The sequence below is a fragment of the Ammospiza nelsoni genome, chromosome 4 (assembly GCF_027579445.1).
Source record: "Ammospiza nelsoni isolate bAmmNel1 chromosome 4, bAmmNel1.pri, whole genome shotgun sequence".
NCBI lineage: Eukaryota > Metazoa > Chordata > Aves > Passeriformes > Passerellidae > Ammospiza > Ammospiza nelsoni.
In genome coordinates this window covers 11,540,884-11,556,896 of record NC_080636.1, presented here as the reverse complement: position 1 = coordinate 11,556,896, position 16,013 = coordinate 11,540,884, and the positions used below count along the sequence as shown (strand labels likewise).

General features: G+C 41.3%; 1 protein-coding gene across 3 annotated transcripts in view; it reads right to left on the bottom strand.

The window, feature by feature from the left end:
• The window catches only part of CCDC149 (coiled-coil domain containing 149), a 52,957-nt gene extending 39,895 nt beyond the window's left edge, over positions 1-13,062 (bottom strand). For all 3 annotated transcript variants that reach the window (XM_059470192.1, XM_059470193.1, XM_059470194.1), the window contains exons 1-3: positions 12,837-13,062; positions 4,548-4,709; positions 3,976-4,014 (exon numbers count right to left, since the gene is read on the bottom strand). In XM_059470192.1, coding sequence (XP_059326175.1) covers positions 3,976-4,014; positions 4,548-4,709; positions 12,837-12,884 — 249 coding nt within the window. In that variant the 5' untranslated portion in view covers positions 12,885-13,062. The remainder of the gene's footprint in view (positions 1-3,975; positions 4,015-4,547; positions 4,710-12,836) is intronic.
• Between the last annotated feature and the right edge of the window lie 2,951 nt (positions 13,063-16,013).

The window sequence follows — 16,013 nt, the reverse complement described above, 5'->3', positions numbered from 1 at the left end:
ATTTCTGTTTATATAGGATGCTCAGCAGATGCTATGTATACAGAGAAATATTTTAACATGTCTTTCAAAACGGGAAGTGTTCACCATTGTGCTGGCTTCAGCTGGAGTAGAGTTAATTTTCTTCACAGTGGCTGATATGGGGCTATGCTTTAGATTTGAGCTGAACATAGGGCCGATACTATGGAGATGCTTTTGTTCTTGGTGAGCAGGATTTACACAGAGCCAAGGCCTTTTCTGCTTTTTGTACTGCTGTGCTGGCAAGGAAGCTGGGGGTACATGGGAGGTTGGGAGGAGACACAGCCAGGACAGGTGACCCAAACCAACCAAAGGGACCATGGCCACACCATGTGACATCACGCTCAGCGCATAAAGTGGGGGGAAGAAAGAGGAAAGGGGATGGAGGGGGGTGTTTGGCGTGATGGCATTTGTCTTCCCAAGTATTCATTATGCTTGAAAGGGCCCTGCTCTCCCAGGGTTGGGTGAACACCATGCCTGCCCATGGAAGTCATGAAAGAATTCTTTGTTTTGTTTTGCTTTGCTTGTGTTAGCAGCTTTTAGCTTTTCCTATAAAACTGTCTTTATCTTGACCCACAAGTTCTGTAGCTTTTACCCTTCTGAGTCTCTTTTTGATCACCCTGGTGAGGCTGCATGGGCCTTGGCTGCTGGCTGGGATTAAACCATTACAAACATGTCTAAACTAATTTTAACATAAAACACACTCTTCCTAATTAGTACTGTCCTGAAACATTTCACCCCTCTGTTACTTATCCAAAAATTACTCTACACCTGACACCATAAGACATTATAAAACTACCTTCAACCACATAGGCATGAGGGGCCAGGAAAATACTGACAGCTCTCAAGCTGTGAACAACTAATGGTGAAACATCTACAGTAGAAATAGAGATTTCCCTAGCACTGTTTCTCATTTTCTGCTTCTGCTGGTTGGCAGAATGTGACACACACAGAGCAATCTTTGGATAGAATCATCATAGTATCATAGAATTGTTTCATTTGGAATAGATCCGAGATGCAAACACAGCTTTGAGCAGGAAAACACTACAGAACACTGCATGTTAAGATACCTTTAAATAACAATTTTACAAAACCAGATTTTGAGTTAGCTGCTTGCTGACAGAAAATGCCTGGTTACATGATATTTCCATAAAAACCATGAAAATTCTGTGCTGGAAAACAGGATGAGAAGGCATGGTGGAAAACAAAACATTTTAAACAGTCACCAAACATAATCAATAATAAAGGGGAAAAATGAAGATAAGGAGAAGACAGTAGCAATTCCAACCCACCTATTACATTTAAGGTTCTAGACTGGAATTTCAATAATAAACAGTAATTTCTCAGTTGTGGCAAACCAATGCAACAGATAGCAAACTGTTAAGTATATAGTGTTTTCATCTTATTTCTGACCATGAAAACAGTATGCACTTTTGTGTTGTGTGGAATTCATTTGAGGATCAGGGTCTCCTTTCATAAAGTGACTGAGGTCACAAACTTCTCCCAGCAGGCTTCTAGGGTTCCAGGAAAAAAGGGAATGGAAGAAGTACAAAAGCAAGAGAGAACTTCCCTCCTTCTTAGACAAAAAAATGCTAAGAAATGTTTGTATGGTGATAATGGAAAAATATTCATAACTTTCTTTTATTATTCTCTAATGCATTTCTCAAAGCAAAACTATACTCTTCTTCAGAAAGGTTACACTAACTACTCTAGGTTATCCACCTTGTATACCACAGACACATTTCTCAGGAAAATAAAAACTCAAGAAATACACTAACAGTCTACTACTGCACAACCCAAAATGTATATTGTGCTGGGGGGAACCTATCAATGACCCCATTTCTTTCCTTCCTTCCTTCCTTCCTTCCTTCCTTCCTTCCTTCCTTCCTTCCTTCCTTCCTTCCTTCCTTCCTTCCTTCCTTCCTTCCTTCCTTCCTTCCTTCCTTCCTTCCTTCCTTCCTTCCTTCCTTCCTTCCTTCCTTCCTTCCTTCCTTCCTTCCTTCCTTCCTTCCTTCCTTCCGACACTTCCTTCCGACACTTCCTTCCGACACTTCCTTCCTTCCTTCCTTCCTTCCTTCCTTCCGACACTTCCTTCCGACACTTCCTTCCTTCCTTCCTTCCGACACTTCCTTCCTTCCTTCCGACACTTCCTTCCTTCCTTCCTTCCTTCCTTCCTTCCTTCCTTCCTTCCTTCCTTCCTTCCTTCCTTCCTTCCTTCCTTCCTTCCTTCCTTCCTTCCTTCCTTCCTTCCTTCCTTCCTTCCTTCCTTCCTTCCTTCCTTCCTTCCTTCCGACACTTCCTTCCTTCCGACACTTCCTTCCTTCCGACACTTCCTTCCTTCCGACACTTCCTTCCTTCCTTCCGACACTTCCTTCCGACACTTCCTTCCGACACTTCCTTCCTTCCGACACTTCCTTCCGACACTTCCTTCCGACACTTCCTTCCTTCCTTCCGACACTTCCTTCCTTCCTTCCTTCCTTCCTTCCTTCCTTCCTTCCTTCCTTCCTTCCTTCCTTCCTTCCTTCCTTCCTTCCTTCCTTCCTTCCTTCCTTCCTTCCTTCCTTCCTTCCTTCCTTCCTTCCTTCCTTCCTTCCTTTCCTTCCTTCCCTCCTTCCTTCCTTCCGACACTTTCTTTCTTTCTTTCTTTCTTTCTTTCTTTCTTTCTTTCTTTCTTTCTTTCTTTCTTTCTTTCTTTCTTTCTTTGCTATCAAATGACTCCTAGGTAGACTATTAAAGGTTTTCAAGGCACTTAAGACAAATTGCCAAAACTTAATACAATCACAGCTTCTGAATTTAGACTGAATTTGGCTAGTATTTTAGAAACAAGTGTCAGTTTTATTTGTTTTGAAAGATGAAAGATGAATTAGAAGAGCTATGGGACGGCAAATCTCCCTTCCTACTTATCCTTCTGTAATGATCCATACACTGCTTTGGTTTTTTTCTTTCAACTGGATATTTCTCAGCAACACTCAGAATGCACAAACTTGTATCTGGTCATAAAGTTTTATTAGAATTCTGTTGAAATAACAGAATTGCAAATAAATTATGCTAAATAATGAGGAAGTTAAATGATTCTACACTGAGGCACTGACTTCTTGGCAGCTATTTGTTTAAGTGCCTGAAGGAGTAATTATATTGCCTCTGGAAGTTTAGTTTAAAGCAACCAAAACCCTAAGCCGTAAAATTTTAAGCAAATAGCAAGAACTACATGCAAACTCTCAGGGAAAGGGTTATGAGTAAAACTTCTGATCCATTAAAAGAATGCAATAACCATGTTTTAAACATAGTTAAAAGACTTCCAAAACTAGCAATTACAGCAACAATTTTGTTCTTTTAGGTTGTCCTCATCTCCCTGCTCCAGGCACTGAGTTTTGGGTGCCATTTTTCTCTAAAAATTAAGATAATTTTAAGATGTGACAACCAACATTCTGCAACAGGGACACACTATGTAGATATCCAGGAACAAAAATGCATGCAAGCAAGCAAAAAGTTTTTCAGGGGAATAATAAAATGCAATTATCATTGTTTTACCACTTTAACTCATAGAGCCAAGTGGCCTGGGAGAATACTTAATGGAAAACAGCCCTCACAACAATAAATTAACAATTATGGAAAGCAGACAATGCATTTCCAGCTTACTTTTAAGTATGAGAAGTCCAGTCACAAATCCATTTTAGGACTCAATATGGAGGAATAAACAGAAAGGAGAACAACCTCAAGTCTCTGTACACTGACCAATTTCAGTCTCAGGTGAACACAAAAGCAATAGCCATACATTCTATAGTTCAGGTATTTCACAGTGAAATGTGTAGACAAAAGCAGAATTCCATAATTTAAAGACTGAGCTTTTCAATATTCAGAAATGCTTGCTTTTTAACCAGATCTCTGAATTAATATCTATTTTTTTACAAATATATTTTTGTAGCAGATAAATAACATCAGTTGAAAATAAATTCCTACCTGTTTCCTCTTTTCAGGTGGAAGCGATGGATCCCCATCCTACAAATAAACAGATATATTTTTTTGCCAGGTTATTCCTGAAATCAGAAACTATATTAATTCTGCAAATCTAATTGTAGAACATGTATTTTAACTAAAATGTTATCAATTTTTTTAAAATACTGCTGATTAATACTAGCAATACTAACTTTAACATAAAAACATTTCTAAAGTTGAAGATTTGTTTACATTTCTAGAACAGCAGTTCATTACAAATTTGTGTCGCATTAATTTTCATACTGGTACATTAAGTTGCTGTGGAATAATAATACCACAGTCAATTTTTAAATGGAATTATCACTGAAACGAATTTCCTCAGAGCATGCACTGCGTTTCTCTGTCCTATATAACAAGCACTGCCCCATCTCTGCAGAACAAATGAGTAATAATACCATCGGGGCTGTGCAACTGCAGGACTACTGCAAACAAGTACCTAAGCATTTTTACAGCAGCCATTATGGACTTCTTTCCAATTTTTTTTTGAGGTTCACCTTTGTCCCCCAGTTATACAGTCCTCATAAAGAACAACCTACAATCAGCTCCCGATACTTCTTTTTCAGAGACTGGTGTCGCTCCCGCAGCTGGTTGGCCATCAGTTTGTACTGGTCTCTTTCTTGCTGACAGGTGTCCAGCTCTTTGGAAAGGATGAGCAATGCCTCCTTCTTACTTTCAAGTTTCCTTTTGCACACCAGGTACTGCAGAAGAGAAAAAACCCATACATGTAACAAGCCATTTCTACCCAAGCCAGTACTGAATACAAGAGGCTCAAGTTCTTCTGTGAAAAGCTGGAAGATTGCACAAGATCAAAGTCTGCCACAAGTTGTCTTGACTTATAAATGACAATCATGGGGAAGATATCCCAGATAGAAAGCTTGAAATCCATCTGTAAGGCTATATGTTCACCTGACCACTAGAAATATTTATCAATTTGAGTTTCTCATTCTTTTTCTTATATGCAATAGTATGAGGAACCTTGCAATTTGCCCAGCAGCCCTAACAAGGCTGCTAGAAGGAAGAAGCATTTGCAAAATCCCTTTTCTACATGTGTTCACAATATCCAGCCCCCAGGCAGCAACCACTCATTCCTGCTTCACTTTCCACTGCCATCCTTCTCCCCACTACCAGCAGTGTACTCAGCCTCCCAGCTGGACACTGAAATGGAGCTATGTTATAGCAGAAGGGGCTGCAGGAATGAGAACCAAAATTTGCCTTGACTATGAAACAATTACAGTGAGGTGCCCTAACACTACACGTAAAGAAACTTAATTATGTTGTGATACTACAGGCACATGTTCATTTGAGGCAAAAAAATGGGAAATAATGCAGGAATGCAAGAACACCTAAAAGGGGAGGGAAGGCAGAGATGAGTCTTCCCCTGCAGCCATCACTTCTCATGTGAAGGGGTCATGTACTAAGCAAAGCAGAATACACAAATCTTAGCTGTTCTGCATTAGTCTGATCTGCCTCATTGCCTTTCCACATTGAAAGGAAGAGTAACATGTATGTCATCCTCAATGTTACCTGTCAGAACTTTCAGGTAGCTTTTTTCACTTAACATGATGTTTGATCAACAGATTCTTATTACCCATGACTTGTCACTGCCCATGCCAAAGTGTCTATTTCCATTTCTGATGATACTGACATATGACCTGGCTCTACTTTCTGAATGTGGTCTGCAAGAGACCAAATACCATAGCAGTCATGAAAACAATTTACAGATTCATTATATCCTCTGACAAGAATACTTTGTCATTATGGGCTCTTGCACAAAGCAACAACATCAGCACTTCCATACTGTTCAAGTCAGTGCTGCTCTTCGGGACAAAAATCATTCTTTGTAGGTATTGTATGTATTCCTTGCTTGGAATTAACTTTGTTAACCTCAATTTCACATCAATGAGAAAGGAAAAAGTGAGTTTGGTATACTAGTAAAGACAACCTTTTCCAAAAATGGTAAATGCTTAGTTGCAAAAAAGTGGGAAGGAAATGAGAAAAGCAATTCCAAGAAGGATTTGAACTCTCAAAAAGGACACTTCCACCTTGGATTAATTTTATTTCTGGCAATACTGAAGTTGAAATCCTGCCATAAATTTTCTGGATTATGACGCCTTGGCATCAACAAAGGCAAGTGTACCTATGTACTTATGTCCTTACTGATACCTTACACAAATGTCAAATCCCCTGATAAAGGACTGAAAGGTATGAGAAGCTAAGCTTTAATATTGTCAGTAAGTGATTATAGTAAACTGCTTCAAACTTGATAAAGTAATGCCTTCCCTTACAGTGAAATATTTGTCAATCTCTCTTCTTTATTTCCCTTTTCATCCCGTCTAAGTAGTTCTAAAGCAAGCCTTTGCTAAATTGTTTTTAAATATTAACAATCTGATAGAGTAGTTGCAAACAAAAATGAGTAAAAGCAAACCTCACAATCACTTAAAAAAACCCCAACCCAACAGCCAAATCCCTGAACCAACTAGCCTGTCCTGTTCCTTTACCAGGAAGAATCCCATGAAGAATGAAACTGGCCCATCCAGCCAACACCTGTGTGGAGTGGAGCACCCTATACCACGCACGCAGTGTGAGCGGAAAGAAGCCAAACTGCCTTACACACCTCCAGTCCTGCAGGTGCCTGCAAGCCTTGCCTCAAGTGCTGCTGGATGAAACCATGTCTGAGAGTCAGGAGTGAACCAGAGCATGTGGATTACACTGTAAAACCCAGTGCTCACCCAGCAGGAAATACAGACCTAGCAGCAAACACATCTTGCTTGTGCCATGAGTCACAGCCCTCTACAAAAGACACACTCTGAGCATACGAGAAGGCTTCACCTTTTACAGCAGCACTGGCAGGGGCTGGGGAATTCCCCATTACCTGTTAGCCTGAGGATAATGAATCATAAACAGATTGTGGGGACAGTAATGTTCAGGGTCTGAATGAAAAGGAATAAAGATGGCCTCCTTGTTTAAAATCTGTTTTAACTAGATGAACTACATACTGATGATGTTGGCATCTCTCCTCAATGTACTGTTTGGAATTTACAACAAAAATGACCACATAAAATATTTTTTGAAGTAATTTTTGCCTTTTACACATATGGACTTTCTCAAATAAATAGAATAAAATCAGTTATAACATAATAATTTGCTTCCATGGGCTTACGGTACAAGAAACAATAAAGCCAGAGCATTTCTGTAGAATCTGATTATTCAACAGGGCTATGTTTGCAGTTGCCATTACCATTACTGAAGGAAAACCAAATTTCACAAAGACGGACGTCAAAGAGGTTATTCAATATATTTCTTTCTGAATGTTAAAAAACAGTGTAGCAATAATGGCCATAAAATGACCTAACAGCTGTATACCAGAAATGGTTCTAGTCAGGGAAATAACTGAGTCCCATCAGCAGTTTCCCTTATATAGACAAATAAATGCCACAAAATTGATATGCTGTCAAAAAGAACACAGGAGAGTGACAAGTTGTTTTGGAGCAATGAAAGCAATAAGGCAAATTTTCTCAAAAAGTCTGAAAAAAAGTATTCAGTAGAGGCTTTTGGCATTTACTCATGCAGAGACTTCTTCCCCTGCAACTGAAGGAAAGCCCACATCTCAGGTGTTATCAGTGAGACAAACAAGTGAATTCTGTTATGCACCATACTTACTATGAAATATTCTTACTGTATTTTGTTTCTTTTTAATTATTGGTAGAAAATAATCTATGAATTTAAAAAAACAAGTTAAATGAGAACCAGCTGCTATACATTCAATCTAAAAGTTACAATGTACAACTTTTCATATCTGTCTAGTGGCTTTTATCTACCAATGTGCTGTTATCTGCAATAAAGTAAATTATAATTGCTACAAGGGAGAACATAATAATTAAAGGGATATATATGACATCCTACATTACTGCCTGAACTGCTTTACAGCCAGATGACTACTTTAGTGAAATTGAGTAAAAAGAGACTGACATTACAGCAGAGTGTAACTGCTGCAAGGTGACCCTCTACATCGAACACTTACTATTTGTCCATGGCTATTTTTAGTCACAAATCTGGGTAGATCTCATTAATGACGCTGTAGACATGGTCTAATAATCTGATGAAGCTGGGACACGGTCAAGGTTTTAGACTTTCTTTTTTTAAACCAACAAACACATTGAATTTCTATCAGACTTTTTAAAAAAATTTGTACAAATTACTGGCCTATATTTTGGTATTTAATGACAATTAATGTCATGGAAAACATCTAATTTTCTGAGAGTAGAAGCAGAGATACTATCTCCAGCCTATGCTTTGGAATCACTGTGGATCATATTCTGTCTTCTCTTGACACTTGAGGGCCTTGGGTCCTCAAGGCTACTACATTACATTGGGCCTTGAAGCCTACAATCTACCATGCTCTCTGAGAAAGTCTACTCACCACCTTTAACAAGAGATCCAACTGCTACCAAACTGCCCTAAGTTTTATCAAATTTCTCCTGACTGTAGTCTTGGAGACAATTCTGTTGTAGAAACCGAAGGGTCCCAAAATGCACTGCAATCTCACTGTTTGGGATGTTTGTTAACTGTGTTTCTGTACGTTGTTCCCCTTGACTTCAGATTAAACTGTTAGCTTATCTGAAAGAGTCAAGCACTCAGACCTAGAGAAATTACTGGCCATTTGATTGCCATTCACTTCCTGATGCGATTTATCTCTGATAAAACCTGAAATAATGCAGTGACCTTGGTTTTATCCCATCGTATCAACTCTGCTTTTCCTGCTGCCCAGCTCTAGCTTGCCTGGCTGCCTCCCAGCTGCTGAAACACAATGCAGACTGGTATCATTTCCTGATGACACAAGTGATACAAGCAGCTCCTCAGAACACCATCTCTGTCTTGATGGCAATGCTACCCCACACCATCTTCACCAGCCATTCAGGAATACCACAATTTAGCAGTTAACACTACTGTGTGATGTGGCCCAGCCCTCAGAAGTTTTGTATGCTGTGCATCAAACATTATTAATCTCTCTGTTAGTTTCACAACATCCCTGCAGGTCTCTTAGACCAACCTGAAACATGGACACATGAAAAGCAAACACTTGTTTTGTTGCCCAAAAGTCCAGCATGTAGGTCTTCACAGCACCTCCCACAGCTCTAGAGAATTTTGGAGCACAGTAAATCACAATGCAAGCTCTTTTAGTATTTTCATTTCATTTTCCAAATGTCAAAGGCATTACAATGCCAACCCAACCAAGCAGAGACCCTAGAGTATCTGCTCCACTTTGTTCTTCCCTACAGCCCCTGTGTTTGTGCACATTAAGTAAAGCTGTTAAACTAGTGGCACCAAAACCTCATAGAGATTTGGCAAATTACATTTCATGCTTTGTTTGAGAAGGAAACATCACAGAATGTTACTGAGAGAATACAAACATGAAAATCTCATGAGTTTTCCTTCCTCTTCTCTCTTGCCCACATAAAAAATTGTGGAACCAATGGGAAAGGTGTGCTCTGCCAATTACAAGCAGGCTAGGTATCTGCTCAACAGTTTGGTAAATCCAAAATTACTAGGCAAGGGAGCTCAAGAGAGAAGCATATCACCTCCTGTGCTGCTGAAGACCATGCACAGTCAATAACCAAGCAACAGCCTCTTGTGAATGAAAAATTAAACAGAAAGTACATCTCTGCAAACTAGCTGTAGGAGGCACAGTCACACATGAGTAGCTGTAAACAGCATACACTAAACATTCTAATGTGTGGGAGGTGACAATGAAAGAGAAGCATTTTGACATTGGATTTAATTCTAGTGCTGTCTGCTGCCATGGGCAGGGACACCTCCAACTAGTCCAGGTTGCTCAGAATCCCATCCAAACTGGCCTTGAACAACTCCAGGGATGGGGATGAGGAATGGAATGTACTCTTGGGATAGTAATTTGATATTTATGAAGATCTGGTTTATGGAGGACTTGGGCCACCAGCAGGAAAGTTCCTGCTACAGCTCAGTCTCTTGCATCAAACCAGCAGTTACTGATCAAGTCTTCACCCTACAACTTTACACCAGCTTTTAAATACTCTAAACGTGGGTCACTGAGTGACAAAAATGTTAGATAAAAACCAAGAGCCCAAGCAGAAAAATCATACGGTAACTCAACAGAGTAATTAATCTTTCATATATGTATATAGATATATATCTCCATACATCCATCACCAATACATGAAATAAGCTAGAGAACAGGTAAAATGTGGATTCTGGCTCCTCAAGTGAGTTCTTCTGCATCCAGTTTGTGAGATTACCAATGGAAAGAATGACTCTTTTATGCTCCTTCAGTGTTTGCTAAGTTGGCTTTGTCCCAGTATTCCTACCCACGTCATCCTATTCATTAAAGAATGCTCAAGGTACACGTGGTGCAAAGATTGTTCAGGGTACCAGGTGCACACTAGGCCTGAAATACATGTGGCTGTAAATTAAGTGGAAAAATACATAAATATGGAGGCAAAAGAACAAGCAAGAAGTAAGTGGTGAGCATAATAAAACTAGAAAAATATATGTGAAAAGGTAGAGAGCAAAAGGCACTGAAATGGAACTACAGTCAAAAGGAAAAAGAAGGGTAAATACAGAAAAAGACTAAAACAGACAAAAACTTTTCTTATTTTCTTTTCTAATGAAAAATGAAAAGGCAGCCTACAAAAATAAATGCTGTGTGTACAAGTGTTTGTGCATGAGGACCAAACACGCATCCTTACCACTTTTCTTAACACCTGTAGCACCATAGTTTTAAAAGTTACAGTTACTTTGACAAGTATTCCAATTATTCCTACCTTTCAAACCTGGAAGATTTAGCTTATGCAAATGAAAACATTTGTATGTGACCACAGGTCTGAATCCATCAGCTTCTGGTCTTTTACACCAAGATTTTTAACCCCATCTTATGTTTTAACTGTATACCACCTGCAATGGGAGAGTGTTTGTTTAGAGCTATTATGTCTTTTCTTGCCTGTGTTACCTTGTACTTTGTAAGCATTTCAAGATTTTTATGAAATACACAGGGGAAAAAAATTACCCAGCAGACACTGAAGCTAGGAAGCCTTGAGAAAATCTGTACCACTGAGGGATATGGTAAATTCAAAAACTTATCACAAGTTACTTCAGAAGTCAGAGCCACTTTCTCACAGACCTATTAGGATTTGGAGTTAATGGGTAAAACACATGGAGTGAATTACAACAACCAAAGAAAAAGGAAGGCAAAAGAAGAAAATCTTGACATCACCCAGAACAACAGGCTGTAAGCCTGCTGTGGAAACAGAGAGAAAGTAAGGAAAGGTGGAATATAAGTCACAATGCCTCTAAATTTTCCTGAAAAAAAGAAATTATATGTATGTTTAAGTATCTACAAGAATGCAGCTTAGCACAGTCATTAAACTTTACTAAAATCAAGAAGCCCCTAAATTGAAGTAGGTGTTCAATTTTACGATAGAGTTTTTAGGTTTAACTACATAAAAAGTAAAAAAGTTCCAAAGTAATTCTAAATGACATTTTAAAGCAGGAAACAGCAACATTTTCTCTGAACACACCTCATGATTTGCCTCCCATCTGAAATCACCCCCATCCCAAATAAAACTCCATTGGATAAGTGAGATGTCAGATTCAACACTGCACAACCAGAATACTACTAAAAGTGCACTTTTCACTTTCTCCTGGATCATTTTGTGTTCTTAGAAGTCCTGTATTCACAGACAGTCTCCATTTCTGGATGTACTGTGCTAGCACAGATCTGGGTCCATACAAACTCCCACTGAAAAGCACCAAGAGCAGTGACAGGTTCAACACCCTAAACTCAAATATTTATCTTTTTGACAGGTCAGGGCTTTAGGCCTTACACTCAGTTAGCATAATGGAGGCAAAGCCCTCCTGAAAACAAGGGAATTCACCTGTGTGCATCATACTGTAGGACGGTAGACTCAGTCAGGTTTACTCAGGCCAATGCCATTTGCACAGAAGTTTAATCTGCTAGCTGTAAGTACAAAATTACTGGTTTTGCAGTAATGCAATGTAAAAATCAGCATGCCAGCCTGCTTCATGAGTTTGGCAAATAAACAGATTTGTCTTCAATAATACTCCTTTAAGTTATACTGACCTCAAGTTGCTTTGAGTTTGCTAACTTACCCTATGTGAAAATATGTACCTAAAAAAGCTCTGGATGTTTTAATGGGGATGCTGGGGATGCGGTGGACAATAAAGTTTCTATTCATGTAACTGGAAAATCCTCCACCTGTTGAGGCTATTGGACAGGTGCTATTACATTCTTTTCTCCCAGAGTATAAATGTCACCATGGGTCTCACAACCCCTTCATATGTGATTGAAGTGAAGTAAGCACACAAGGCACAGGGGCAGCCCGGTCACCGAGGCCGGTGCCGCAGCTGGGCTGGGCTGCGCCGCTCCTCCGGGCCCGAGGCCTCGGCCGCCCCCGCAGCTCAGGGAATCCTCGGCGCTTCCAAACCAGCCACAGCCGCAGCAGCAGCGCCCTGAAGCCGCTCTCCGCAGCCCCAGCACGTTAACACACGGAGCGGCTCACAGGCCCTTCCTGCAGCGCTCCGCAGCAGCGCCGGGCCGCGGCGGCAGCCCGAGCAGGGCAGGGCCGGCGCCAGACGTGGCCACAGGGCGCAGCCGTGCCCGGCACAGCTCGGCGTCCCCCGCCCGCTGCCGCAGCCGCCCAAGGGCCGGGTCCCCTGCCGGCGGCTGTGCCCCTGGCCCCGGCACTTCCTCGAGGCGCGGGGAGCAGCCGGGCCCGCCCGCCGCTCCTCCTCGCTGCCCGGCGCCCCGGCCCGCGGCCCCCCCGCCGCCTCACCTCGCTCAGCAGCCCCTGCCAGTCGCTCTCGCTGCGGTGGGAGCCCATGGCTCCGGCGGGCCGCGGCGCCGGTGAGCGGCTCCTCCCGGCCCGGCCTTCGCCGAGCAAGCCGCGGGAGAGGCGGGGACTGCGGCCACCTCTGCCGGCCCGCCCTGCCCCCCGAGCGCCGCCGGGACCGCACGGCCGAGCTGCCGGCGGCGCCGGGCCGCGGGGCAGAGCGGCGGGGCCCGAGCGGCACCTGCCGAGGGCTCTGCGGGAGCGTCTGGGGTGCTGTCCCACAGAAGGGTCCTCCTCTCCTTACGTGCGCCTCCTGCATGACAGCTCGGCACTGCTGCCATCCCAGGCCCTGGACAGCCAGCCTTCTGTGAGAACTGGTCCGTGAGGGAAGCGGCAGCAGGGAGGTTTTAGTATTATATATGTGTGTAACAGAATTATGTAAGCACCTGTGTTGGGTGTGTATTGTAAACCACAGCGGGAGGACAAGGGAACCTCTTTTTCAAAACATGATAGTAGAACACTGCCCACTTTGGGCACAGATCTCCGCTGTTGCTCAGTTTACTGAGGTGTAAATAACCTCATGACCCAGGACTTGATCTGGCTCCTTTATTTCCCGGTTACCACAGACGCTCCTCCATCACCGGAACCCAAGCACGGCGCGCACACAGCGCTGCTGGGAGATGCAAAGCTGTGTTTCGTGTCAGGTACAAACAGGCGACGTGTGTATTTGTGAATGCGAAATGTGTGGACCCCGACAATGGGAGAGCTGTGAATTCTAATAATAACTGAGGAAAATAAAGCATGGAAAAAGGCCTTTCAACCTATCGTTTGTTTGCAATTAACCCTAGTTGATTTAGGAGCATTGGAATTAAGGTGTTAAAGATGTTGCTTTTTGCTTGCATTTAATCCATAAAAAGCTCTGCACTAATAACCTTTTGAAGTATAATTTTAGAATATTACTTGTATCCTTGAAACTATAGCTTTGGAATATATATAAAGGAAATGTGCTTATCTCACACCTTATTGAAGCAGAGAAAAACAGCTTGAGAAAGGAAGATGAACATCACCTTAAGGATTTATGATTTCGACCAAAGGGAAGCTGGACATCACTGTTATGAGATTTATAGTCTCTGAGATTTATAGTCTCTGCAATTAAAAGGTGGACACACATCTGGGGAGCTGGACCCCACCAGATGGGATTCGTCTTCCTTCTTTCAGAAACTGGACCGTCACCATCTGGGGATACTCCTTTGAGATACATCCTGAGAAATTAAAATCACAATAGTGTATAGAATTGTGATGTAATAATTTGGAATAAAAATTGCTGATGAGTAAAAGATTGGAAATAGAAACTGCTGGAAAAAACTGATGGGTACCCCTATAAATACCTGTAACCATCAATTATCGGTGTGCAGTTGGAGGGAAAACTTCCCCCACTGTACCCAGTGCTGTATTGCTCGTACTTTACCATATTAAATAATAAATTGATTGCTGCTTGAATATGGGCCTAGTCAAGCTTCTTATTTATAACACTGCTCACCCTTTCTGATGCCTCTGCTCCAGCCGTGCCCTCCGCAGCTCCCACGGGTACAACATCCCCACAGACCACATCAGGTGCAATCATTATCGTGCTCCTAACACAGCAAGTATCCCCAGGACTTACATTTTCCAGGCAGAGTCCAAGTGTAATCACATGGAGAATTCGAGCAGTTTAACCCACAAATACTCTTTGTTTTAAATAACACCACAAACAGCACAAGACAACATGATAAAATATGGATGCCTTGTTCCTTACCACAATTTACCCATTGTTAAGATTTGTTTGTGGTTTGGTGTCTAGGCATAATGTCCTTCTGTTCTCTAAAATGGCTTGGAGAGACCCATTTGACAACTTCTCATCCCTTTAAGCATGTGATGCCTCAGCCTTGCCACTGAGAACATTTCTGTTCCAGGTGCTTAATTAATGGCTTATATAGAAAGAAACATAGGCCATATTGAAATCCAAAAGGAAATATCTTTGAATGGAAGACTATAAATTTTAATAAATGCCTGTGGTTATCTGTTGTCATTATATTGCAAGGGTTCCACATTCCTAGTTTCATACCTCCTTGATGTTTCGCACAGGCAGCTCCTCCAGGCACTGACTCTTCCTTGTCCTCACAGCAGCCATTGACTCCAGTTCCCCTCAGCCAACCAACCTACTCTTTTATAACACTCTGCTAATTGGCTACAGGTGTGGCCTGATAAAGTCAGGCCTGCTCCTAAGCCTTAATAATTGGCTCAGCTGCAACTCTTTAGGGAGTAAGATTACTTTCTATACTACCTTTATTTACTTATGTGCTATCCACCTACAGTTATCTCCATATTAAAAAGGAAAAAAAAGTCCAGGAGAGCAGCTTGCTTTAATATGGAACATTTGCAAAGTCCATACATGTCACCTGCAAATTATTAACATAGATATTTTTTCCAATTTATGAACCATTTTCTCCTATATTAGCTGTTCCTCATCTGTAGGCATTTTATAACTTTAATGCTGTAGAGGGTACATTGGTCTTTGCTATTTGTCCATATTTTTCTGTGGTTTATATTGTCACGTGTGTGATATATTCCAATCCTGCATCTCCTTGCAGACTTCTCAGCAAACTGTTTCTGAAAACAGCCCCTTATTTGCACAGGCAAATAGCAAATAATGAAAATCAAATTAATGAGAACTATAATTTAAACCACTGCTTAAAAGAATTGTTAATTAATTATACTAGAAACTCAAACATTTTCTTAGTGTTGTTAATAGTTAGTCATACAACTGCTAGTGAAGATGGACGAAATAGAATCTTTTTCCCAGTTCTGCTTCTCATTTACAGAATTTCTCTCCTTTGTTTTCTTGGTTGTGTAGCATGGTGGACTCAGAATACTCTTGCAGAGAGAGCACTGCTTTAAGAAAGATAACCCCTTCAAAAGCCCTCATTTTTGAGGGATGTCACTCATTTTAATCCCAAATATGCTCACACTCCTCACAAACACAAGGTTTTAATTTTTATTGATGACAAATATTCAAATGAGAAGTAAATATTCAAGAAAGGTTATTAAAACAAAAGGAACTCTCAATGTTTTCAGCTCTTATGATTTTATCAAAAGGCTGATGAGAGCTGGTGTTTTTCAGAAAGCCCAAGCTCTTGTATG